This window comes from Felis catus, chromosome A2 (genome assembly GCF_018350175.1).
Source record: "Felis catus isolate Fca126 chromosome A2, F.catus_Fca126_mat1.0, whole genome shotgun sequence".
Taxonomy (NCBI): Eukaryota; Metazoa; Chordata; class Mammalia; order Carnivora; family Felidae; genus Felis; species Felis catus.
Window position 1 is genome coordinate 81,786,257 of NC_058369.1, and position 27,394 is coordinate 81,813,650.

Sequence of the window (27,394 nt, forward strand, 5' to 3'; positions counted from 1 at the left end):
CTTTTGATTGCATTTTGATAATCACTAGTTTGGGGAGATAATATCACTGAACTTCTAATAAGTGGGATTTTAAGTAAGAATGAAGGAGACTTTCTGGCACATGGATGATAAATAATGGTGTTTGGTTAGGGAGACCCAAGATATCTAGTAATATCCTAATGTTGCCTGTGACGGGCTCACTCTCCTCTTGCAAGGTGACTAGGTAAAAAAAATATGTGAAGAAAACCAAACAAGGCAAAGTAAGATTTTACTAGTAGTTAGGCTTAACCACTAAAACTCAATGCGAAACTCTAGTTAACTAGTTGGATCTGTGAAAAATTCCTTTACCTAAGCTAGGACAGTGAAGTCATCTTTTGTTTTCTACCACCAAGGCTGGCTGTTCCTACTAGCAAGAAGCAGAGAGATGGTCCTAATGCTTAGAAGGGAACTGGCTTGTCTGTCCATCTCATCGTCTAAAAAGGCCAAACTACTTCAGTCTCCCTCATAGCCCCACCCCTGCTAAGCTCCAGCAGGAAAGAGGCCTAGAATGCTCTGATTCTATCTTTGTCTAGCAATAAAGAAGGGCAGTCCCCACAGCAGAGTGGTTTGGAGAGTCCCAGCATTTGGACTAGTAAGGCTCCAAAAGTGCTTATCTTGACTCCCAACTTCTAGGACAGGGTACTGTTGTTTAGACAAGGAGCTCCCAAGATACCTGGTCCTGAAAACTTTGATTAGAGAAGTGGTAAGGCCTGGCCACTTGCAGCTGTTTGGAGTCAGCTCTGAGGACTTTAAAGCAGCTTCCTTCTCCGCTCAAATCCTTGGTGGAATTGGAAATGCTACACAAAATATGTGGCCCCTTCAAGACTCAAGTTCATGATGTTGTTTAATCCTTTGCTTATCTATGTTCACTCTAAAAAAGCATAGTTGTTTGCTCTTACCAGGGCTAATGTGGCTCCCTCAACTGCAGTGGCTATTTTGTCTGGGTGAAATGGAACATTTGGTAGTTGAAATAGAGGAAATTGTTCATACTTGGGAAGACGTTCAATGACTTTGAATCACAAAGGGTTGAACTTCCACACATTTGATTCCATTTGAACATGAAAATATTGTATGATATGGCTCTTAAAATCCAGTTACTGCCATCAGAAGAAACATTTCTACGTACAAATCACCCCATACTCAATGGAATCTAAAAATATTGCACAAGCTTTGCAAATCAAAGATGTCTGTCCCACTGAACTGGGGGAGTAGCAAACTTTTGGTCAATGAGAAAATTAGCTACAGCTCTTTTGCAAGAGAGCTTCCAGCATAAGATATGCTATCATTCTACTAAACCCAGAGCCTGAAGGGATCCCAAGAAGTGGTTCCAGAGCATCATGCTGAGATACAATCTAGGCTCCTTTAACTCAAGGAGAAATAAGTAGCAACTATAATCATAAACATGAAAAGAATATCTAGTTGTTTATATTTGAAACAATTGTGTACAACCAACATTTCAACATATGGCCCTTTGTGGGAAAAACAAGAAAGGCAATACAAAGGAAGAAAAGCATAGTGGGAGAGAGGGAACAAGACCCAAACAATGGTCTCCACAACCCAACAGAGTTTGAACCACAAAGAGGTAAAAGAAACATTAAGTCTATACTTAGCAAAGAATAAAGGGACCTTTCTGACATTTTTGTGTCTGGAGTCTAAAACTTTCAACTCTAAAGAGATGAGTAGAGTCTTAGTGGCCTGGAGAGCCCAAATAGCAATACAGAGATTTCTCGAAGGCCTCTGTAGCAGTTGCTGGCAGCATGGATTATTACACAGGCACCCTGAGAGATCTCTGTTGCTAGGAAATAAAACCCTTATCAGAGTTCTCTTCCCCAGCTCATGGAAAAATCTTTGGGGAAAGACCTTTGTGATCGGGAGCTGTATTAGTATGAAAAAATATATTGCTTAATAATTATTTTTTGCCATGTATTGTGTTAATCCTATTTTATGTTGACTCTCTCATCTAATCCTCATAAATACCCCATTACTATAAAAATGAAGAAGGAAATTGGTTTAAACAGTGTAAATAAGACCCAAGGTCAAACAAATAAAAGGCAGAGCTATACTTTGTACCTAAGCATTACTATGTTGCTCTTTTGCCTTTAGCGATTCTCAAGCTTTTTTTTAAAAGTTCAGATATTCAAGGGACTTGATCACTAAGGGGAGACATGTGTCCTATTGTACCCAATCTACTCACTGATGCATAAATTAGAGAGGCTGCTGATTACCAGCATTCTTTGTGTTGTCTCCAACATTCCCCCCTTTTTTTGCCTACTCAAGAAACTAGAAGGAAATGTGCGTGAGGGCAAGCAATATTTTTATAAGAATAACCTTGAATCCCCTATAATATATAAAAACCAAAATCACCTACAAACTTCAGTACCTTATTATTATTAAACATCTAATATTTCACAACTGTTTGTGGCATAACATTTTGAAAATCGTATCCTAAATTAAAAAAAATTTCTTTAATGTTTATTTTTGAGCAAGTGACAGAGTGCAAGCAGGGGAGGGGCAGAGAGAGAAGGAGACACAGAATCCAAAGCAGGCTCTAGGCTTTGAGCTGTTAGCACAGAGCTGGACATGGGGCTCGAGCCCACAAACCACAAGATCATGACCTGAGCCAAAGTTGGACGTTTAACTGACTAAGCCATCCAGGTGCCCCTGAAAATCATGTTCTATATTGATCCAGAGAAACCTGTTTCACCAGGTTAAATGAGTAATGATGACTACCACTGCAGCATACTGGATTCAGTTCCCAAATCATCTCCTACAAGGTCCAAGGACCTGGGACTCACTTAGGTCCAGCCAGAGTGGAAGGTAGTCAAAGGATTCCATATGTACTCTAAGAAATTTAGAGTACACAGTAATTCCTAACTATACATTTTCTTTTCAATATTTTCTAGCTCCCATATATTGACCATACCAAACTATTTTAAAAGAGAGAGAGAGAGAGAGAGAGAGAGAGAGACAGAGACAGAGACAGAGACAGAGACAGAGTGAGTTCTTTTTGGCAGGAATATTCAGTTTCTAGATTTTCAAGTTCCCTGATACTTTTCAAAAGTACATGTGTGCAAACACACAGTAACACAGGATGTGTAAAAAGAGTTCAGAGATATTTGCTGCCAGTCAGCATGCTGGTCTGTTCTCTTGGCCAGGTCCTCAGCCTTAGGAGTCAGTCCATAGGAGGATGCCAAAGGTCTGAGTAAGGTGGTGAGGATAGCTAGTTCATGGGCTAAGGATTTTGTAAAAAAAATTTTTTTAATGTTTATTTATTTTTTTTTGAGAGAGAGAGAGACAGAGTGTGAGCAGGGGAGGGGCGGAGAGAGAGAGGGAGACACAGAATCTGAAGCAGGCTCCAGGCTCCAAGCTGTCAGCACAGAGCCCAAAAAGGGGCTTGAACTCACAAGCTGTGAGATCATGACCTGAGCCGAAGTCAGATGCTCAACTGACTGAGCCACCCAGGCTCCCCAATGCGCTAAGGATTTTCTAAAGAGTGGAGAGGACGTGGATTTCAGAATAGTCTATACTGGCATTCAAATCCTAATAATAATCCCAGATTTGTTCCAGGTCAAATTCAGATTTTCAGTTTTTCCCTAGGACTACTCTTGCTGTGAAAGCATACATGCTTTAAGATAGGCCCTAGAAACACTCTAGACCACAGAAAGCCTTAACCTCCTGACATTTGAGACTAGGGGAAGAAGGGAAGGGAAGGAGGGTTTGAGACCTGATCCTTTGTTCCTCTCTGGTCTGTGAGCATCACCTCCAAAGATCAGGGGACCCTTGGATGTTTAAGTCTCAGTGCAGCTGACTACGGGTAGAACAAAGAGCATTGCTTACCACTAAGAGCTAAGGTAAGGGTGGCAGGGAGCCAAGAAATAAGGGGTCGGCACCTCTAACCCTTATGTTGTTCAAGGGTCAACTGTATTTCAACAAGGGAGGACATTTTTCGTAAGAACTTTATCTCCCGTGTTTCAGAAAAGGAAGGAAGATCCCTCCCTGCCCCAGCAACAATGCTCTGACCACTACTTGTAACCAATGAGAAACTGCCACAACCTCAAACTCTTGTTCTTTTCCAATAAACTTTTGTTGAAAACAGCCCTCCCCAATTTCCCCCTGAAATGTAATAAAAGCTGACCTTCCCTTTGTCTTTTTGGACTTGGCTATGGTTTACCATAGCGTGCTTGTCCCGAATTGCAATTCCTCTGCTATACCCAAATAAGCTGGGTTTTTTTTTTTTATCTTAAATAAAATTGCTCTTTACTCTCCTTAAAGTTAACAGCTTAAGGTAAAATTGGGCACTTTCCTCATAGTTAGTGCTCAATATGCAGCTCATTTTGATCTTGTCCCATCACATTGCATTTAATGAGTACTCTTCCTTATGCATTCCCTACTTTTTTTTGTCTATACTGAGGATTCAGTATCCCCAGCTTTCTTGTTATTTTCTCAAACTCCCATTATTTGCCCTAATTATCATCTAATTTATTGTGGCTTGTAGCTGACTAAGGAACTGTATGGCCCAATATTTATATGTTACCAAGTTTAGCGTTAAGAGTATTTATCCTCTTACCAGTTATCTAGAACTCTTAGAAATTACTGCTCTTCTGAGGCCAAAGGTTACATATACTTTGGTCAATTACTTACAAATCTTTTACTCCCCAAACTCATCCTTTTCCTAAAGGTCAAGACCATTGTTGCCTATAGTTGTAGTTGCCTTATCATCAGTAGCATCGAATCATTATCAACAACTGTTAACTACAGTATGTATGTCCAGAACGATGCAGTTTGGCAGGCAGAGGGCAAGTGGGTGTTGGAAATAGCAACCTAAGAATGCTTCAAACCTGCAGAAGATAAGAGACCTAAAGGGCTTCCTTGTTGGGATAAACTGCTGAAAGTGTCTTGTTTGGTTGTCCTTTAAGATACAAAGAAATGGAATACACCCTTAAATAACTTAATACCTTATTAAACAAAAGGAAAACAATAAAGTTTATAATTATAAACAATTAATGCCATGAATTTATGTATTGGAAAGAAATTAATTCTATGATCAAGTATTTATTTATTTATTTTTAATATAATTTATTGTCAAATTGGCTTACATATAGCACCCAGTGCTCATCCCAACAAGTGCCCTCCTCAAAGCCCATCACCCATTTTCCCCTCTATGATCAACTTTTTATAGAAGTTCAGAGGAGGAAGAGATTGGGTTTGGGTCTTTACAAGAGGTTGGATTGGTTTGAAGATTTGAAAGATGCATCAAGTTTAAATGGGCAGAGATGGGGTGAAGGGTAAGTAACAGTGAAGCTCTGTTGCCTAGGGTACTGCTTTACATTTGAAACTGATGGTGCCAATACTTTATGCTTCAGATTCCCTTAACATTTGGGATTATGCTACAGTAAGTACTTAAGGGAAAACAATCTCATGGAAAACACCTTCGTAGACATGTCAATCTCAACTCCATAGAATTGGAAAGGGAGAATAATCTTCAGAAGAAAGTGGGGACAGCTAAAGATAGAACACTATTATTACTGCATAATGAAGTCCTACTTATATAAAGATTATATAAGAAGTTTCAAATGTAGGACCACACTTTAAAAAAATTAAAACATCAACAGAATGCAAAACTTCATCTTTGATCATAAAGTTATCATTTTCAAATTTGAGAATAAGTATTTCTCTAAAGAGAAGACACTTGTTTGCCAAGTTTTAGTCCATAGGATTGTTGGCTCAGAAGTAGAAATCAGTATAACTTGCTTTTACTCACACTTGTTCTTTTAAACTTGTGTGGTTTGTTTTTAGTTTTTTTTTTTGCTTTTAGTATTTTGTTTTGTTTTGTTTTTTGTTTAGTTTTGTTTTATGTGAGTGCAAATATAGAAACCAAAAAGTAATGTGGTAAGAGATGTGAGTGCAAATATAGAAACCAAAAGTAGTGTGGTAAGAGATGGAATTAGCAATGCTTTGGTTGTCTCCCTGTTGAGTTTCGTTATAATTATTTTAAGACATCTAAAATTTGGTTCAAATGAAACAGCATTTTAAACAACTGATGTATCTCAGCCTTTTACCAATGTCATTGTCCTGCCTGAACTCCTATAGCCACTGAGCACAAATTTAACTCAAAGCATATGGGTAATACCAGCTTCTTTATGTTTTAAGACTTTTGCAAGTAATAACTCAATGTAATATTTGTCAATAGTGGGCAAAGTATCCCCTTCATGGGCAACTATCATTACTCATTTCTGATCCTATAGAAGTTGCCAATTACTCAATTTTTTTAAAGCACTGGTCTCATTGTTCTACCCTCAAAAAGACATGTTTTCAAGTTAGATTTACTTATTTTTCTGATGGCTGTAATATTATGATTTATGAGAAACATATTTTGGTCATTTAGATACCAATATATATTTGGTCTTCCTTCATGGTTCCTGGCTCACAGCTCCCAAAACCCTTGGAATTTCCTGGGCAATAAGGGCAATGGGAACATCTTTTGTTATAATACTTGGTCTCATCCTCAGTTCCTGAAATTAGTTCAAAGACATAAAGATGAAAATAGGTGTCATGTTATTGATAACAAACTCCTTCCACCACAACTGGGTTTGTGTTAATGAGGTGACTTTTGGGAAGCAGCTTAGGATGGAAGCTGGTTGCTAGGGGAACGAACCAACAACGAGCATGGAGGTGCAAATTTCAGACCCATCCCCTGATTTCTCGGGGAGGGAGAGAGGATGGAGATTAAATCACTCATCAATGGCCAATGATTTCATCAAGCATGCCTACATAATGAAGTCTCCATAAAATCCTAAAAGGGTTTGGAGAGTTTCTGGGTCAGTGAATGTGTGTGGATTTGGGGAGTGTGCACCTGGATAGGACATGGAAGCTCCTCACCCTTTCTCCACACCATGTCCTATATATCTCTTCCATATGGCTACTCCGGAGTTATACCCTTTTATAATAAACCAGTGACCCAGTAACCAACATGGTTCTCTGAGTTCTGTGAGCAACTTTAGCAAATTAATCCAATCCAAGAAAGGGGTATGTTGGAACTTCTGATCTATAGCTGGTCAGTCAGAAGCCCAGATAACAACCTGGACTTGCAACTGGGATCTAAAGTGGAGGGCAGTCTAGTGAGCCTGAGCCTTGAACCCATGGAATCTGATGCTATCTCTGGGTAGACAGTGTCAGAACTGGGTTGCATTGTAGGGCACCCAGCTGCTGTCTAAGAATTGCTTGGTGGTGGGGGTGCCTGGGTGGCTCAGTCGGTTAAGCGTCCAACTTTGGCTCAGGTCATGATCTCTTGGTTTGTGAGTTCGAGCCCCAGGTTGGGCTCTGTGCTGACAGCTCAGAGCCTGGAGCCTGCTTTGGATTCTGTGTCTCCCCATCTCTCGGCCCCTCCCATGCTCACGCTCTCTCTCTCTCTCTCAAAAATAAATAAATGTAAAAAAAAAAAAAAAGAAAGAAAGAAAAAGAATTGGTTGGTGGTGGAAACCCACACTCACCCAATTTCAAATTGGGGTCCAGAACAACCTTTAGATGCCTTCTTTGCTTTCTTCCTTATTTCTTCCTAAGAAAGGCAGAAATGATATTTTAATCATTTTGGTCGCTGACACCTTTTGAGAGTTTGATGAGTCACAAACCCTCTCCTCAGAAAAATGTATATTAGACACAAAACTGCATGAATTTTCAGGGAATTCATGGACCTCCCTGAAGTTCACCCACATATCCAACAGGGATCTGGGGACTCTGGGTTATGAGCTCCTGCATGGTGGACCTTTGCAGGTTGGCTGGTTAGGATACTCCCTCATCAAAGAAACTAGAAATAAGAGGCAGAGGACTCAAGAACACTAGAGAGTGCTCTCAGTGTTCCTACTCCATGACCATGCAGTTTCCTTACCCATTCACTGTATCTGTTAATCTCTGAACTGGCTGAACCAGAGAGCTATGAGCTACTCAAGCTTTGGGATCCTGAATATTCACATAATTACCCATACCCTCCCTCTTGGTAAGGCAAGATAGCTGTGAAATTCATTCAACTTGTGACAGTTCTTTTAACTCCAAATTTGCTCTAGTTTGAAAATTCTACACCAGTAATTACTTCTGCAACTGGCTAATGCTAATCATTGTTATTGCAGGGAGGCAGCAAAGAGAATGTCATCTATAGTTCAGCAGCAGGAATATAACCCTGGTGACCCTCCACTTTGGTTTGGCTATGATTATGAAGGCAAGCCCCTTACAAGACAACATGAGATACCACCACCTAAAAATGTAGAATGGACAGTGACAGAGTCAACACACAGTAGTCAAGAGGAAGTAGTATGACCTTCAGCCTCAAGCAAGAAGAACAAAAAAATCTAGAACTTGGTAACTTCATTTGACGCAAGTATTTTCACTAGCTGGATCTCAACAGTGTGAACAACCAGCAAATCATCTCCTGATTTTTGTTCCAAATACAAACATTTCTAAATACATTATTAGTTCTTCTAATTGGTTTAATTGTGTGTTTTTTTAAAGCCAAATGAAGTATTGCTACACTGTAAATTTTCCACTTAAATTTACCTTAATCAAACTGATAGTTTTGATGAGATTATCAAATCTAAGGTTACAGTCATATAAAACAACCCTGAGAGATGTGATGTTTTTGACAACCATTTAAAAGCTTTTCTTTACAAAAGAAAGCAGAGATAGCCATAAGAGTCAAAGTAGGAGTTTGAGCCAGGGCAATGGCTTTAAGGATCTGTGATGATATATTATAAAAAATATGGGCATACATTTTTAAAGGAAACCAGGCTTTCTTGTTATTTCTAGACATTTAACAATAAGAACTAAATGCCACTTGACCCTGGACCCATCTCAACATTTGACTTAACAGGCAGGGACAAATTAAATAGAAACATGAACTATTTGTGAATAGAAAGGATGTCTCTGCAATGTTTCAGAAAGATCTTTTAATCACATCTGCACTATAGAGGAATTTTAAAATATGCTATGCCAAAAAAGATGCTCTCCCTATTTTATGCTAGGAGATATGGGTTATTAATTGTGTACCTCCTCCTTATTACTAATTTTTAATTTTTTTGAGAGGGAGAGAGTGCATGCCCACAGGTGGGGAAGGGACAGAAGGAGAGGAAAGGAGAGACTCTTAAGCAGGCTCCATGCTCAGTGCAAAGCCCAACGCAGGGCTCCATCTCACAACTGTGAGATCCTTACCTGAGCCGAAATCAAGAGTCGGTTGCCCAACCAACCGAGCCACCACATGCCCACTCCTTATTAGTGTTAATAAGCTTTCATCTATGGATTTTTACCACTCTGGTAAAAGATAATAACTACAGAATTCAAGTGATCACACGGTGGTATATCATTATTTGATATTATGTGACACTCGATAGAGTCCAGGAGCAAGCACAGCTCTGTTCTGACTGCCATGAACAAGCTGTGTTGGTAATACTGGATCAGTCTTTTAACCTATTTCCTCTATTACATACCTTTTTTTCCCCCCAGTGTAGAAAATATAGTGTTATATTGGTTTTGGGTGTACAATATAGTGATTCAACAATTCCTTACATTAGTCAGTGCTCATCATGAGAAGCATACTCTTAATTCCCTTCCCCTATTTCACCCATCCCCCCAAGCCACTCGCCCTCTGGTAACCATCAGTTTGTTCTCTCTAGTTAAGAGTCTGTTTTTATGTTCACCTCTTTTTTCCTCTGTTCATTTATTTTGTTTCTTAAATTCTACATATGAGTGAAATCATGTTGTCTTTCTCTGACTTATTTTGTTTAGCATTATGTTCTCTAGATCTATCTATGTTGTTACAAATGGCAAGATTTCATTCTTTTTATGGCTGAATAATATTCCATTGTATATATCTACCACATCTTTTTTTTTTTAATTCTTTTTAAAGCTCATTTATTTTTGGGAAAGAGAGATGGTGTGATCTGGGGAGAGACAGAGAGAGAGGGAGGGATAGAATCCAAAGCAGGGTCCAGGCTTCAAGCTGTCAGCACAGAGCCTGACACAGGGTTCAAACTCACAAACTGCAAGATCATGATCTGAGCTGAAGTCGGTCGCTTAACTGACTGCGCCACCCAGGCGCCCCTACCACATCTTCTTTATCCATCCATCTATCAATGGACATTTGGGTTGCTTCCATAATTTGGCTATTATAAATAATGCTACAACAAACAAAGGGATGTATATATCCTTTAGAATTAGTGTTTTCATATTCTTTGGGTAGATACCCAGTAGTACGATTACTGGATTGTAGGGTAGTTCTATTTCTAATTTTTTGAGGAAACTCTGCACTGTTTTCCAGCGCCTGCACCAGTTTGTAAGAGAGTTCCTTTTTCTCTATTTCCTTACCACTGCTTGTAGTTTCTTGTGTTTTTGATGTTAGCCATTCTGACAGGTACAATGTAATATATCTCATTGTGGTTTTGATTTGCTTTTCCCCAATAATGAGTGATGTGGAGCACTTTTCATGTGCCCGTTGGCCACCTAGATGTCTTGTTTGGAGAAGTGTCTGTTCATATCTTCTGTCCATTTTTGAATTGAATTATTTGTGTTTTTTCAGTGTTGTGTAAGTTCTTTATGTATTTTGGATACTAACCCTTTATTGGATATGTCATTTACAAATACCTTCTCCCATTTACTAGGTTGACTTTTAGTTTTGTTGGTTATTTCCTTTGTTGTGCAGAGCTTTTTGTTTTGATGAGGTCCCAATAGTTTTTGTTTTTGTTTCCATTGCCTCAGGAGATATATCTAGAAAGGTGCTGTTATTGCCAATGTCAAGGAAATTACTGCCTGTGCTCTCTTCTACGATTTTTATGGTTTCAGGTCTCACATTTAGGTCCTTAATCTATTATGAATTTATTTTTGTGTATGGTATAAGAAAGTGGTCCAGTTTCATTCTTTTGCATGCAGCTGTCCAGTTTTCCCAGTACCGTTTGTTGAAGACACTCTTTTTTCCCATTTCCCATTGCCTCCTTTGTCAAAGATTGACCATATAATCGTGGGTTTATTTCAGGTCTTTCTATTCTGTTCCACTGATCTGTGTCTGTTTTTGTCCCAGTAACATACTGTTTTGATTATATTACAGCTTCATAATATAATTTGAAATCTGGAATTGTGATACTTCCAGTTTTGTTTCTCATTTTCAAGATTGCTTTAGCTATTCAGGGTCTTTGGTGGTTCCATACAAATTATAGGATTGTTTGTTCTAGTTCTGTGGAAAATGCTGTTGGTTCTTTATCTCTTAAATGAAGTTAATCACGGTCTCTTTGTACCCCCAAAATTGGAAGCAAGGATAAAACTTAAGGTAAAGAATATGAAAATTATTTTGAAAAGTTTAAAATGGGCTGCACAAAGTATGATTATAATACCTTGTATTACCTAAATGTTTTTAATAATTCTCCCCTTTTTAAGGTTGATTTTGAAAGAGTTTCTGAAATAGGATAGTATCGTTTAGCTTATAGAATGGTTCCTAGAAGTGGACTGCAAGGGAATCAGCTGAGTAGGAAGCTTTCTGAAATGAGCCAAGAGATTTAAGATGACTTAAGAGGGTAATTTTTAAATCTAGAGATTTTTGGCAGCTGCAGAAAAATTTGCTTCTGATCCCTAAGTGTCTGCTCCCTAAGTGTTTCAAGCACACAACTGGAGAGACCTATAAAAGAGGCAACTGCTTTTCAAAGGAATAAAACCTGCATGGGGAAGATCAGAATAAGGAGAAAGACACCCTGTTATATTCTCTAGAAACCAAGTAGGGTGTTTGGTATTTAACTGTCAAAGCTCGCTCTAAAACTCTTTTGAGTAAGATCTTTTAAACAAAACAGGAGGCACATTTGGAAAGACACATTTTATAACCACACAAATGAAAAAAAAAAGGGGGGCAGGTGTTAGAAAAAGTGGGCTATAAAGGAGTACCAAGAAGCAGAAGGAACAGGTGGTGGAATCTTCAAGTACTCAGTGCAAAGTACTCAAAATACCCAAAATATTACCTAGGTCTTCAACTCTTAGGCATTTGCCATAGATAGGTGACTGGTCAAGAGAGCAAAATATGGCAGCTTTTCCTTTCTGTTTGGACTTAACTATGTGGTTCATATATGCACAATTCCTTTAAGAATTTTAAGTACAGTTTACTGCTTGTTATGCTCATGACCTTTCCAGCTGTTGTTGACTAATTTCATAAACTTTATTTTTAATCATGAAAATATTTATATAATTGCATGAGGGTGAAAAGAGATTATAAAAAATTGCCTCATTGCCTCACAGTTTCCTCTACTTAATAATCTAACACACACACACACACACACATCACATCAAACATACTAACATGAGTACTGTCCCAATTTCTTTAATAAATTTTGATTTCATAAAGATTGAACTAAAAGGAGACTTTGAGATATTCCACAAAGTTCACTTTTTGTTTCATAAATATGAAGTTAAAAATAGACAGGACTCTAAACAAATATTAAGAGACTATTATAAGTCATAATATTTTAAAAGGTTTATTATATATAGGCGCACCTAGGTGGCTCAGTCGTTTAAGTGTCTGACTTCGGCTCAGGTCATGATCTCGTAGTTTGCGAGTTTGAGCCCTGCATCGGGCTCACTACTGTCAGCATGGAACCTGCTTTGGACCCTTTATCCCTCTCTCTTTCTGCCCCTCCCCTGCTTGTGCTGTCTCTCTCAAAATACATAAACTTAAAAAAGAAAGAAAGAAAAGGTTTATTATAAACCATTGTTCAAGAGCTGATGTATCCTAACCATAAAAGACATAATCTGAAAGATAGGTCTATTCAGTCTTATGTAAATTAAATGTCCCAGGAGTAGACAGGTAAGCTTGAAAGAAAAAGAATTTATAAAATAACTTTATACAGTACACCATTGTAAAAATAAAAATCAATCTTCATACAGCAGGCTGTAAAACAGTTGAATGTTTCTCCTCTTCCCAATGCATTGTATCTTAGATTATGCAAAAAGAATTAAGAATCAGTAGCAAATGCATCATTTTTATGATGTATTTTATTGACAGCTTACATTTACATTGATGTCATAAGAAATACTAACATGTTACAAGAGAGCTAAAGTGAAAGAAATGCGTCTTTACAAGATAACTGCCGCCCATGACCTATGCTTTTGTATAATCTTCTCTTCTTGGGTATAAATGGAAATTGTAAATATGATGAGCGAGCACTCCCATGATTATGTTACATCACAGAGCAAAACAAAGATTATTCTGGGAAGGCCTGATCTAATCAAGCAAACCCTTTAAAAGCAGTTTCTCCAGCTGGTTGCAGAAGAGGTCGGATATTCAGTGCACAAGAAGCAAGTGCTGGCTTTAAGATGGAGAGGGCCACATGAGAAGGAATACAAGTGGCCTCTAGAAGCTTAGAGTGATTACCGATGGACAGCAAGAAAAGAGAGACCTCAGTCATAGTCACAAGGAAATGGATTTTGCCAACAATATGAATAAGCTTGAAAGTAGATTTTTTTTCCCTCCAGAGGATCTAGATGAGAACTTGAGTCCAGACTTGTGCACCTTGAGGAGAGAGCCTAGCTATGCAGAGCTCTTCACCTACAGAACTGTGAGCTAGTAAGTAAATGCTATTTTAAGTTGGTTACGTTTATGGTAATTTATTGCAGGGCAACAAAAAACGAATACAATAGCTAAGTACAAATTTTGAAAAGGTCTCCACAAGACAATTCACTAGTATTCATTCTAAATTGTTTTCAACATTTATATGAACTGTGGTATTTGCATTTTTGTAGTCTTAGATCTGCTGATCATTGTTAAAAATTATAAATAAAATTCAAACCATTCTTAGTCCTGCAGTTTCAGGGACTGAAACCAGCTTTGACTTCTAAAATTTATAGTGCCTTTTGGGGCATCGGCCTTAATCCATTTTTCATGTTTGCTTGCTTGATTCATGAGCCCTGAAACACAAAATTGCATAAAGTTATATCTTCATTGACAAGAACAATATCCGACTATGACATAGATCCTAACAACACATCTCTGAAACTGAAAAACACTTTGGAACAGCAAAAATCTTAGTAAAGACAGTGTGAGTCGGGAAAGAGTTGCAGTTACCTGGGCTTATTCCCTCCTTTCATTTTCTCAGAACTGAAAGGGAAGCTACTCTCTTTTTATCTGTATTTTTTTGTGTGTGCAGGTTTTAAAAAGAGGTTTATTTAAGTACAATTGATAAAAGACATATGCAATACAGTAAACTTTGGACTATGTAAAAATCTGTGGAGCCATCTCTTAAATCAAAATGATGAATACATCTATCACTCGTAAAAGTTGACTTCTGCTCTTCTGTCATCTTCTTGTCCCTTCTCTGTCACCTCCAGACACTCCCCCATGAAACCCCCATCACTGATCTACCCCCCATCACTGGTCTACTTTGTGTCACTATGGATTAGTTGCATTTTCTAAAATTTTAATAAATGGAATCATACAGTATGCATTTTATTCTTTTTTAAAAATCTAGGCTCTTTCACTCAGCATAATCATTTTGAAGTTCATTCACACTGTACTAGGGATGAGGTCATTTCCTGACACATATGAATGCTCATGGGCACCCTGTGCAGATCCCTCCTCTCTGGAATTCTTTCTTCTGAAATCTAGCAGCCCTGGTCTCCCGAGATGCTCAGCTCAGTCTCCACTTCAGGAGTCTGCTGGGCTCTGTGTTACTGCTCCCTGCCCTCAAAGTCATATGCTGTAGCAGTGATACAGCTCACCTGGTTTATTTCTCATCTCTGTTCTTTTAGTTCTAGGTTTTTTTCTCTTTCAGTCAAGGTAATGAAGGTGATATACCTCGTCTAAAGCTCCAGTGCAACTCTGAATTTAAGAGACCAATCAAAACTGTACTGAGGAGGACTGGCTGCCCCACATCAACACGCCCTGTTCGCGGTTGACCCACCCAGGAGTCAAAGTGGTTGGAAGCCTTTATGGCTGAAAGGAATGCCAGAAAGTGCCTGAGTGCAGCCGCTGGGGCATTTTATTCTGTTTTCCAGATCCTGGGGTCTGGAGGCCGTGACGTATGCTCTGGGGTAGGGACTACCGGTGTGACAAAGGGTTTCTCTGAATGTCTTCCAACGTTGACAGTTTCTCTTCACAATTCCCAGGAGTGTTTTGGGGCACATCTTTCTGTGAGAGTTTCGAGAAGGAAGGGAGCCGTTGGCTACGCCACTGGGTCAAGTGATTGACACCCGGGTGGGCTACCTGGGCCACCACAGCTTAGGCCCGAGTGGGGACAGGGCTCAACTGGCAATTGAGAGAAGGACTAAATAAATTAGTTTCGAGAGCGTTGGTCATTTTAAAATTAATGACTTTCGGATTCTTCTCTCTGCACATGGTTCAGTTTACTCTCTGTGTGAGTTATGTATATGCTGATTTTCCTAAGAGCAGCTCTAACCAAGAAGTGGAAATTATCTGAAGCAAAGCCTGGGTAAAGTCTTATGGTTGAAGGTTGCTGATGCCCAGGAAGACTCATTAAGTTACTTGCCCAAGGTCACAGGCTCTTTGTACTAGCCAGTAGCACAACCTTCAGAATTTCAGTCTCCTCCCCACATGAAGAAACACTACCAACTTAGACCCACGGGGAAACTAGAAGAAATTAAGTGATTAAGATATTAAGCTCCTCCAAATCCTCACCCAATTCTCTGATCTTAGGGCCCTGTTTTAGCATGACAAAACATGAAATACTTTAAAATCATTGGCACCATTTCTTATCTCTGAGTTGTAATTTTATAATGCTCTTTTCCAACTTCAGTGATGAAATGTATTAGTAAATAAGTATCACTGAGCTAGTATTATGAGTTGAGGTCTTATTATCCCCATCACAACAGAAATCCTATTGTGACATTTCCATCTCCAAGCCCTGGTAGCAAGATAAAAAACATCTTAATATCGACCTCATACAGAGTTCTGAAGCCATTTAATATGAAAGTAAGCTTTTTAGTGTTTCAAACTACTGTTTATGTTATAAAACCTCAGTCAATTCAGTTAGGATTGATGGGCCTAAGGAGGTGTTAACGTTCATCCCAAATTACCTTAAAATGGTAGGCCTCTAAGGGAGAGGACTTGTTCAAGCCCTCACTCTCGGCCACCTGCCTCTTAGGGAGGAGGAACTGCTATGGATGTGTGAGAACACACTAGACTGTGTTCTAGGTGTCACTGTGCTATGAAAGATTGTACCAGTGAGTTTGGTTCTCCTCTCGTACTTCTCTTGCAAGTTGCCTAAGTATAAGGGCGATTTCCTATTCTCTCTTCTTTGCCTTCAGACAGGTATAATATCTACCCATTCTGAACATATACATAAATAGCTCTTTTCAACTCACTTCTATACTCTGGCTTCTAGGTAGTGCTCAACCAAGCCAAATACCAGCCTTAGGGGGCAAAAATCTCTTGCCACCTACCTCTGTGATAACATACCCTTTGGTGCTGACCCTTTTTTTGTGTGAAGCTTTTTAGGCTTAGTTTAGGGAAATGTGTATCAGCTGTTTGAGTCAAATCTAACAGAACCCAATAAATAATAATATTGCACTGCCAAAAAAAAAAAAAAAAACTGTACTGAGGAGAGTTGTGAATACACTGTCTCAATTCCTTATATACATTTTCTTTGCTGAATCCAAACACACCAATCAGGAAACAATTTTTCTTTAGCATAGTTTTCCCTTATTAGTACCATATGATATTCCTAGCTGATGAAAAGGTGCTTTACACCATCCAATCTTTGTGTCGAGTGCTTTTCTGATACAAATTCTTCTCTGAATTCTTGCCTCCCCTTTAATCTGAGCCATAATCTTATCTATCAGTGTTTTAGAGTTCATTGCATCTTTCAAGTTCCTCTGGAGTTTTTCCTTCCACTTCTCTTGCTATATTTCTTTTTTATTTTTTTAAATGTTTGTTTGTTTAGTTTTAAGAGAGGGAGAGAGACAGAGCATGAGCAGGGGAGGGGCAGAGAGAGAGGGAGACACAGAATCTGAAGCAGGCTTCAGGCTCTGAGCTGTTAGCACAGAGCCCAAGGTGGGGCTTGAATCCATGAACTGCAAGATCATGACCTGAGCTGAAGTTGGAACGCTTAACTGACTGAGCCACCAGGCACCCCTTAATGTGTGTGTGTGTGTGGGGGGGGGCAGGGGAGGGAATCCCAAGCAGGCTCCACACTCAGCACACAGTCTGACGCAGGGCTTGGTCCTGGGAACCCATGAGATCATGACCTGAGCTGAAATCAAAGAGTCGGACACTTAACTGACTGAGCCACCCAGGTACCCCTCTCTTCCTAGATTTCAATATCATCATGACTCTACTTCTCATTAAACTGATTAAAATCTCATTCCATTTGGTAAATCCCTGTGTTAGATGTGTTAAAAACAAAACAAAACAAAACAAAACAAAACAAAACAAAACAAAACGAAACAAAACACCACAGGCCCAAATGGTGTCTCTTAGACCAAGTTCCCAAACAGATGCTTAATACATAATCTAATTGCAGTTTCAAACTCCCACAGAAACGTAGTCTTCGCTGGTCAGTCAGGAATTTTTAGTCAGTGGCAACGAGACTCTGCCACATGGGACCTCTTCATTCCCCAGAGAATGATGAGGTTCTTTGCATGGGAAGACCCCCTCCCCCCCCCCCCCCCCCCCCCCAGAAAGGGCCTAGCCTGGAATAATCCTTTTCTTTTGCTAACAACTTTCTTGGTCCCATCCTCCTTCTGGAAAAACCTTCCATTTTGTACAACACCTCGGTGTGCCCCTCTACTTGCTAGGTGAGGTGCTGCCCAAATCATTAATTGTTTAATAAAGCCAATTAGGTCTTCAAATTTACCTGGCTGAATTTTGTTATTTCACAGAAGCTTCTCTTTTTCCTCCAACTTGTCATTAAGGAGTTCAGCTATGTCAATTTTAATGTTCTTCTTTTCGTGCCTGTGCTGCATTTGGTAGGTCAGGATTTTGAGGTACCTGCACGCAATAGGTTTTCTATAATACATAATTTTTTCCCTAGTAATTCAAATAAATATAGAGGAAAGAATTGGAAATCTTGAACATTGGTTGCTCTAAGTGTATTATTTTCTTACACTCTTTGGCATCAATAGTAAATGATAGTAAGGTTTTCCCAAACACCTAAGATCTTTTCCTTAATATGTTATGTGTCACCTCCCCAATTACGCTTTTCTTGCTTATGGAAAGAGAAGCCAATCTACTCATTTTCTTTTGCAACAGTAGAAGAGGCTACTGTCGGGGAGAAAGGCCTTCTTCTGCCTTATGGTCCTTTTAACTGGACTTAGAATCAAACTGACATGAGACATCTACAGGAGAAAATCAAATTTAGTATGTGTGCATATGGAGAATCCCCACACACATGAAATTCCAAAGACAGTGAGGCGACTTGAAGCTTATATGAGATAAGGAGAGGGGTGGGGCCTGAAGATACAAAGGGGAGAAGCTCATTAGCAGGAAAGTGAAAGGAGATGCTTTGAAAAACAAAAGTTGCCCCGTTATGCAGGTAAGTTTCTTAGGTAAAGGGGAGTCTCTGTTAATAGCTCTCTTGCTGGCACAGGCTTTCCTTTCCAAAGTAAATTTATGCAGTTGAGGGAGAGGCAGACAGCTTTTACTGCATCTACTGGGTTTTGATTCCTTATAACTTGAAATCATCTTTATGCCAAAGTGGCCTTTCCTGGGGCAGCCTGCCCTTAGCCCTCATACTGCACACAGTGTTACTGCTACTAACAAAATGAACACACAGCAATATTAGGCTAGAGACAATACTCAAAAAACAAGACAGTTTATATTTATACAATTCCACTTGGGTTGCTTGAAAATAGCTTTCTCTATCTTGCCTATAAGTAATTTATTGAAAGCTTTTCATACTCTGGCCTGAATCTGTGGAGACTCCATTCTAATTTGTAAAGTTTATAAATTCCTTCCTACAAAAATCTTGCAACACACACTGGAACTTCTGGTTGCAGAAAACTTGTTCCTTATTTAATTCCCCTTGCCAATGATAATCAGTGTTTTATTGGCCAAAAAAAGGGAAATGACTACCCTATCCCTATGTAGTTTGGCTTCCATTAACTAAATGGGGGGAAGAGTTTCTTCTAAGGACATTTTTAAACTACAGTGTTTGCTCTCTAAATCCACCCTGTCCAAATCTACCCAAATATATGAATCTCCAAGTTCTTTTATTTCCCCCCAAATACTTAGTTGAGAAGCATTAGTCATTATTTAACCCAAAATACACCTGATCTAATCAGCACTCTCTGTGGATAAAGATAGGGCTCTAAGTAGTAATTTGCAGAATTTTAATTCTCTTGTTTAAAATTAGGCTTAAAAAGCTTCTTCACTAAGGTGAGCTTCTCCCTTCCCCTCCCCTGTTCCTGACCTCCACCTCCCTTTCCCAACCCTAGGACAGACTTTATTTACATTTGATTCAGAAGGATAATTCTGGTGCTGCCTTATTAGCATATTTAACTTCAATGATTCATAGTTGGAAGATTCCCTCTTTTACATTATAAACACTACTGACCACCTATTATGGGAAGCACCATGCTAAAGTAGTTTACATCTTTATATTCAGAAGATGTACAAAGACATACTAATATGCTCAAAAAGTTTACCAACTGGCTAGGAAAGTAAATCATAAACTTACGAAACAACATGAAAATACTCTGAAATTTTATTATTTTTACTGCATATATTTCACAAATAAAACCTCTAACCATACACAATTCTATAACCAAATATTTCAATGTTGTCAACATTCTACAAGTATTTACAGCCTGCCCTTACAACAATGCAGCCCCAGGCATCTTAACAAATTATTACCGACAAGAAAATATTTTTGAACTAGTGTTTAAAAAAAATTGTTTTTAAATGCTTATTTGTTTTTAAGAGAGGGAGAGAGACAGAGCACGACCAGGGAAGGAGCAGAGAAGGAGTGAGACACAGAATCCAAAGCAGGCTCTAGGCTCTGACCTGTCAACACAGAGCCCGATGCAGGCTCGAACCCACGAACCAGGAGATCATGACCTGAGCCAAAGTCGGCTGCTTAACTGACTGAGCTGACTTTGGCTCAGGTCATGATCTGGCCCCATTTTTAAACTAGTTTTAATGGTTTCCATCATTACATTTTCTCTCAATTACCTGGAATAACAAAGTCAACAGACCTCTAGACTTCGAGCAAGTAGACAGTTTTGCCCAAGAAGTATTCTCAAAAAGGCTCATTGTTCTTCAAATTTTTTATGTTTAATCCCATCCATTGTATTCTTCATCTCAGACATTGTAGTTTCCATTTCTAGAAATCCAATTTTGGTCTTTTTTACATCTTCCATGTCTTAACTTTATTCTATATTCTAATATGTGGAATGCAGTTTTGATAACTTCTTATTTTCCTTCTCTGTTAATTCTGACATCCATATCTGTTCTGGGTGGGTTTCAACTGACATTCCCTTTATTATGGGTCATGTTTTCTTGCCTTTTTGCATGTCTGTTAATCTTTGCTTGGATGCTAGACATTGTAAATTTTATTTTTTTCAGTGCTAGATGATTTTGTATTCCTATAAATCTTGAGCTTGGTTCAGAGATGCAGTTACTTGGAAACAGTTTAAGCATTTCATCTCTTGCTTTTATGATTTGTTAGGCAGTTCTGGGGAAATGTTCATTCTAGGGATAATTGTTTCTAACAACTACGTGGTCTACCCAGTGCCCCCATGAGTTAACGATTTTTTCCAGTCTGGCAGGTGGCACAGGCATTATTCCTGGACCAGTGTGAACACAAGGCCGTCTTTCCTCTGGTACTTCGTCCTATGAACTCTCACTGTCTTGGTCTGTGTGGACCCTCATCATGGTCTCCTCAAATCAGAGAGTCTGCTGGGCTCCACAATGGGTTCCTCTCTCTCTCTGTACTACAGACTGGAGACTTTTTCAAGACAGTAAGCAGGGCTCATTTTGTTTGTTTTGCATCTCTCAGTGATCACTTTCTTTCATTGCTTGATGTATAATGTCTTAGAAATTGTTTATTCATTGATTTTTCTTATTTACAAAATTTTATTATTGTTGTTTTAGATAAAAGGATAAAATGAGTCCGTTTTACTCCACCTCTTGCCTGGAAGCCTTCATTGTTTCTTTCTTCTCTTTCTCCTTCTCCCCATCTACCCCCCCCCCCCATTCCCTTTACTATGCTCTCTAACATCTTATTTTGAAATAATAAAGACTTACAAGAATCAAGTTGCAAAAATAGTACACAGAGGTCCTATGCACCCATTAACCCAGTTCTCCTAATGGTGACGTAACTATAGTGCATTATCAAAACCAAGTAATTGGTTGGCGAAGTACAATTAATTAGACTACAGACCTAACTCAGGTTTCACCATTTTTTGCATGCACTCACTTTTTTACATTTTTGTGTACACTGATATGACATTTTATCACATGTATAGATTTATAACCATCAACATAATCAAGATATAAAACTGTTGTATCACCACAAAATAAGTCTCTTGTGATATCTTTATAGTCTATCCTGTCTCTTCCCTAACCTTTAGCAACCACTTGTCTATTCTCCATTTCTATAATTTTGTCATTCCAAAAATATTATAATAATGGAATCATACAGTGTGTAACATTTTGAGACTGGCTTTTTTTCACTCAGCATGCTGCCCTCAAGGTCTATCCAAGTTGTGTGTATCAATAAAAATTCCTTTTTATTGTTGAATTGTATTCATTGCACAGACATACTACAATTTGTATAACAATTTACTGATAGATATTTTCAGCATTTCCAATTTTGGGGTATCACAAATAAAGTTATACTTTTTGTGTACAGGTTTTTATGTGAACTCTAAGTTTCATTTCTTCAAGACAAATGCCCAGGAGTATAATTGCTGGATCATATGGTAGTTTCATGTTTAGTTTTTTAACAAACTGCCAGACTGAATTTTAGAGTGGATATATCATTTTACACTCTTAACAGCAATGTAAGAGAGATCCAATCTCTCCACATCCTTACCAGCATTTAGTATTAGCAGTATTTTTTATTTTATGTATTCTAAGAGGTAATATCTCATTCTGGTTTTAATTTGCACTTCACTAATGGCTAGTGATACTGAATGTTTTTGTGTTTTTATTTGCCATTGTATATCTTCTATGGTTGCACTGTTTCTTAAATCTTAGGCAATCACACTTTTATGGACACAAATCATTTTTCTTCATTACTGGGAAGAGTACATTCAGGGTAAGATTTGACTGTGATTCAGTATTTCTTAAATGACCAAAATAAATACAAATACAAAAACAAACAAAAATCCCCAGGCTATACAAACAGAATTCACATGCTCTAAGACTGGGACCTGCACTTTGATCTCTAGGTTAGGGGTAAGCAAATTATAGCCCATGGGACAAATCTGGCCCGAGGCCTGTTTTTATGGCCTAAGAGCTAAGAATGACTTTTACATTTTTAAGGGGTTATATTAAAAATAAAAATACTATGCAACAGAAACCGTATGTAGCCTGCAAAGTCTAACATATTTACTATCTAGTCTTACACATAAAGTTTGCATATGAAAAGAAACAAAACCTGGTCTTTTTTGGTAAACATTAACAAATAAAGTTCATGTCTAATTATCTATGACATTCCCAGAACTTTAACAAAATGATGGGGAAAAAAAACACATTAAAAGCACAATCTGGGGCACCTGGGTGGCTCAGTCGGTTAGGTGTCCTACTCTTGATCTTGGCTCAGGTCATGATCTCATGGCTTGTGAGTTCGAGCCCAAAGCTGGGCTCTGCACTGATGACATGGAGTCTGCCTGGGATTCTGTCTCTGTGCCCCTCACCTGCTTCTGCTCTCTTTAACTCTCAAAATAAATAAATAAACTTTAAAAGCACAAAAAATCTGAAGGCAGTTTTTCTACATTAACTCCCTGTTAAAAGTATTTTTTAAAAATGTTTATTCATTTTTGAGAGAGTCAGAAAGAGAGACAGAGAGAATGGGGGAGCGTGACAGAGAGAATGACAGAGCGTGAATGGGGGAGGGGCAGAGAGAGGGAGACCCAGAACTCGAAGCAGGTTCCAGGCTCTGAGCTGTCAGCACAGAGCCCAATGTGGGGCTCAAACCCATGAACCATGCCACCGTGACCTGAACCAAAGTCGGACACTCGCTTAACTGACTGAACCACCCAGGTGCCCCCCTGTTAAAGTATTTTTAAGCAGACAGCCATAAGTCTATAGCATTCTTCATTCTCTTACTGAATTTCTTCCATGTCATCCTAAAACACATCTACATGACTGATAAATCCATGTGCTATAAGCTTGGAGAAAACTCAAACTTCAGAGTATTCTAAAAAAAAGAATTATTTCTATGAGTCATAATAAAACACTAGATATTTTTCCCCCCATTTGGAGGTAAAGCACTGTCTCTAGATCTAAAAGTGGCATTCTGTGGGCTTAGTCCCATTTCAACTTCTTTTCCAACTCATGAATCAGTTTTCCATTATAAATCCCAATACCATTCAATGTATAACTCTCTGGCCTGAAAACAAGCTGAGAATTCTATTTTGGCTTGGTGGCCGGATCCCAAATGAATTTATTTTTTATATGCTTTACATTTCTAGTTTTACTAAAATAAAATTAACCCAGTAGTATCACCTTCTATACTAAGCAGATAAGGACACGCATCATTTGGCTGGCAACACGCTTTATCTCTAATACTCTCTAAACATCTAAACTGGGGCTTTTAAGATAGAAAGACTTTGTACCACATGCAGTTTTGGGCTCAGAGAATGTTATTATATACCACAGTGAGGTTTTATATCTAAGTTGATGAACCAAGGCTAAAAGCTAATGGAGAAGTCAATTTCTTACAAGAAATATCTTACCTAAGCCATTCACCACCTGTTGAATTTGCTATATATGGGTAGAGCACAAAACTTGGAACCAAGGATCTTAAAAGGATTAAAAAATGCACTCCAAAGAATACATGCTGAACACAGCTTTTAAAGTAGGTAAATGTTTCAGCCTGAGCTTTCTTTTGACCTCAGAATAGCATATAATACTTGTAAGTCATTTTAAGAATTGTGCAATGTACAGTTATTAGTGACAGCAACAGCAAGGGAAATCATGAAGCAGGAAATCAAATAAAATTACAAGGCTGACACATCAAACCCTGTGGGAAGCCTGAGCCCTAGGGACTAATTTTTACTGGCATGCTTCTTGCAGAAATCATGCAGAAGCCATGCTACAGATACAATCCAGACCTCTTAGCAGTGAGGGTATTTCTGTTTCTATGCCTCATAGGCTCTGTAAGGAAGGCCCAGATGAGCTGAGCTCAGCTGCCTATAATAACAACTCACATATAAAACTGCTCATTATTTCCAAAACTGGGTTTCAGATTGGAAATCTCCACAAAAAAAGCAATCTGCCCTGATTTTCCAGGCCTCTTAAATTATTCCATCCATCTGATAAATAAGGTCTGTAGCCTTCTGGGCACCAAACAGTTTTAGAATCAAAATGAAACATGAAAGTTTCTGTAAACTCAGTCACTTGTTTATACGGCTGTCTCCAAAAGGGACTGCCCTGTCTCTATGTGAGGTCTCTTTGCACAATTACTCTAATGGATTTAACCTACTATCAGAGACAATCTAGAGATACATCTGGGGCTTGTAGTAGGTCATGTGGGACTCTACAAAGAAATTCTGCTGATCAGTACCTAGATTCTTGTGTTGTGAGCAGGAAATAAACTTTGTTCTGCAATGTAGGCCTTTCTGGTTTAGGAAGGAGGGGCTAGAGTACAAGACACATAACAAATCACACACAAAAGAATAGGCTGAGGAGCTTCATAAATACCAATGGGGTAAGCATGTATCTTCTTCATAGCATCCATTTATCTACTTCTTCAAGCAAAATTTGTTGAAGGCTTATTTATTTTTCTGTTGAGTTTAAGAGAGATTACTATGGAGTCCAGGCCACAGAAAGAGCTCTTCCGAATTACTGCAGTAGCCTGCTAGTTAGCTTTTCCTTCATTCACCATTGTCCTTTCCAATCTTTCTCCACTCAACATTTAGTGAACTTTAAAAAAAAAATTTTTTTTTAATGTTTATTTATTTTTGAGAGAGAGAGAGAGAGAGCGAGAGAGAGAGAGCGAGCGCTGGGGAGAGGCAGAGAGAGACAGAGGCACAGAATCCGAAGCGGATGCCAGGCTCCGAGCTGTCGGCACAGAGCCTGATGTGGATCTTGAATCCATGAACTGTGAGATCATGACCTGAGTTGAAGTCAGACGCTTAACTGACAGAGCCATCAAGGTGCTCCCCACTCAGCGAACTTTTTAATGCATAGATTTGATTGTGTAAACCCAGATGAAACCTTTTGGCGCCTTTGCATGCACTTAGTTTAAAATCCAAATCAGCCCTATATGATCTGACCCCTTCCAAAGTCTCTAGCCTTCTTTTATGCCACATTCCCCCTACTCTCTATATTCTAGCTATATTGTGCTTCTCTCACCTCTTCAAACTCACAATGGTAGTCTAATTTAGATAGGTCACATACATGCTTTCACTGTACCATATACATATCTTTACTACATTTATTCCACTTCATTGTGTTCACTGATTTGTCTTGCCTTACTAGGATGTAAGCTTCCCAGATGACAGAGAGACCATACCCTATTATCGTTCATTCCTAGTTTCTAGCAGTGCCTGACTCAAAAGTTTGCTGAGTGAATGACTTACCAAATGAAGGAAAACACAGAAGATAGGAGGAGGAGGAGATAGGCAAGGGAAGGTAACATTTGTTTTAAAATATATTATGCTTGAGGTGGTACTGGTTTAGTGGAATAGAAATGGGCAAGAAAAAAGAGATCAGGTCTGCAGATAGTGATTTTATCCAGTGACAGGACTAGTAAGTGTTCCTAAATAATTTAATGAGGTCTTTTTTAATGGCTAAAGTGTTGAGAATAGGGTTTTAAAAATAAATTAAAATGAAATCTAAATTTCATGATTCTATGAGTAACAATAGAAAATGACAAAGTAACTTTAATTTGTAATTTAAACATTAATATATGTAAAATAATTTGATTATGCTATCATGCAGAACATTATTAAACAAATTTATATTATTGCTTTAGATTACTGGGGCCAAAAAGGTTAACTCTATTGTCTCCTTATTAAACTCAAGAGATTGGATCATAAGAAGTTGATTCTTACTACATTAAATACAGTTAAATTTTCATCAAACTTTTACTATGTCACTAAGAGTCTGCCCATTGGGCACTGAGTTAGATCTGAGGGTGGGTGTACAGGTCTTATTTTTATTCTTGTTATGCTTTTTGTTAAGATTCTATGATTTTTAACAGATTGTTTAATTTTATGACATAGAAAACAAATAAAGGCATACCTTGCTTTATTGTACTTTGCTTTATTGTGCTTTGTAGACATTGTATTTTTTTACAAATTGAAGGTCTGTGGTAACCCTGCACTGAGCAAGTCTACTGGCCCCTTCACCATTTGCTACTTTGTCATATTTTGGCAATTGTCACAATATTTTAAACTTTTTCATTATTTTTACATTTGTTACGGTGGGTGATCTACGATCAGTGATCTTTGATGTAACTACTGTGACTGCTTTGAAGCATCACAGATGGCACCCATGTAAGACTGCAAACTTAATTGATAAATGTGTATGTTCTGACTACCCCATGGACTGGTCAGTCCCCCGTCTCTCGCTCTCCTCACACCTCCATAGTTGCTGAGACACAACAATATTGTGCCAACAACATCAGCCCAGTTAACAACCCTACACTAGCCTGCAAGTATTCAAGTGAAATGAAGAGTCACACATCTCTCACTTGAAATCAAAAGCTAGAAATGATAAAGCTTAGTGAGGGAGCCTTGTCCAAAGCCAAGATAGGCTGAAAGCTTGGCCTCTTGTGCCAAATGGTTAGCCAGATTGTGAATGCAAAGTAAGGTTCTTAGAGGAAAATTAAAAGTGTGACTCTAGTGAAGACACGAATGATAAGAAAGTGAAACAGCCTTACTGCTGACATGGAGATAGTTTTTGCAGTCTGGATAGAGGATCAAACCAGCCACAATATTCCCTTAAGCCAAAGCCTAATCCAGAGCAGGGTCCTAACACTCTTTAAATCTATGAAGGTTTAGGTGAGAAAGCTGCAAGAAAAAGGTTTGAAGCTAGCAGAGGTTACTTCATAAGGTTTAAGGAAAGAAGCAGTAACGTAACGTAACGTAACGTAACGTAACGTAACGTAACGTAACGTAACGTAACGTAACATAACAGTGCTCCATAACAAAAGTGCTAACGTAGAAGCTGCAGCAAATTATCCAGAAGATCTAGCTAAGATCATTAATGAAGGTAGCTACACTAAAAACAACA

At 38.5% G+C, this 27,394-nt stretch overlaps 2 protein-coding genes across 13 annotated transcripts in view; one reads left to right on the forward strand and one right to left on the reverse strand.

The window, feature by feature from the left end:
- FBXL13 (F-box and leucine rich repeat protein 13) overlaps positions 1–8,493 on the forward strand; it is a 211,205-nt gene extending 202,712 nt beyond the window's left edge. For 5 of the 6 annotated variants that reach the window (XM_045052289.1, XM_045052292.1, XM_045052290.1 and 2 more), the window contains one exon: positions 8,142–8,493. In XM_045052289.1, coding sequence (XP_044908224.1) covers positions 8,142–8,328 — 187 coding nt within the window. In that variant the 3' untranslated portion in view covers positions 8,329–8,493. The remainder of the gene's footprint in view (positions 1–8,141) is intronic. The other variant, XM_045052291.1, reaches the window with a different exon arrangement.
- FAM185A (family with sequence similarity 185 member A) overlaps positions 1–27,394 on the reverse strand; it is a 141,434-nt gene that overhangs the window by 52,040 nt on the left and 62,000 nt on the right. For 5 of the 7 annotated variants that reach the window (XR_006594144.1, XR_006594143.1, XR_006594146.1 and 2 more), the window contains exon 8: positions 7,509–7,573. Coding sequence is in view for 1 of the 7 variants with exons in the window: in XM_045052299.1 (XP_044908234.1) it covers positions 13,829–13,941 (113 nt within the window). In the remaining 6 variants the exon portion in view is untranslated. Of the gene's footprint in view, positions 1–7,508; positions 7,574–13,011; positions 13,942–17,843; positions 17,978–27,394 lie in introns of those variants that run through there. The other 2 variants (XR_006594147.1, XM_045052299.1) reach the window with 2 other exon arrangements.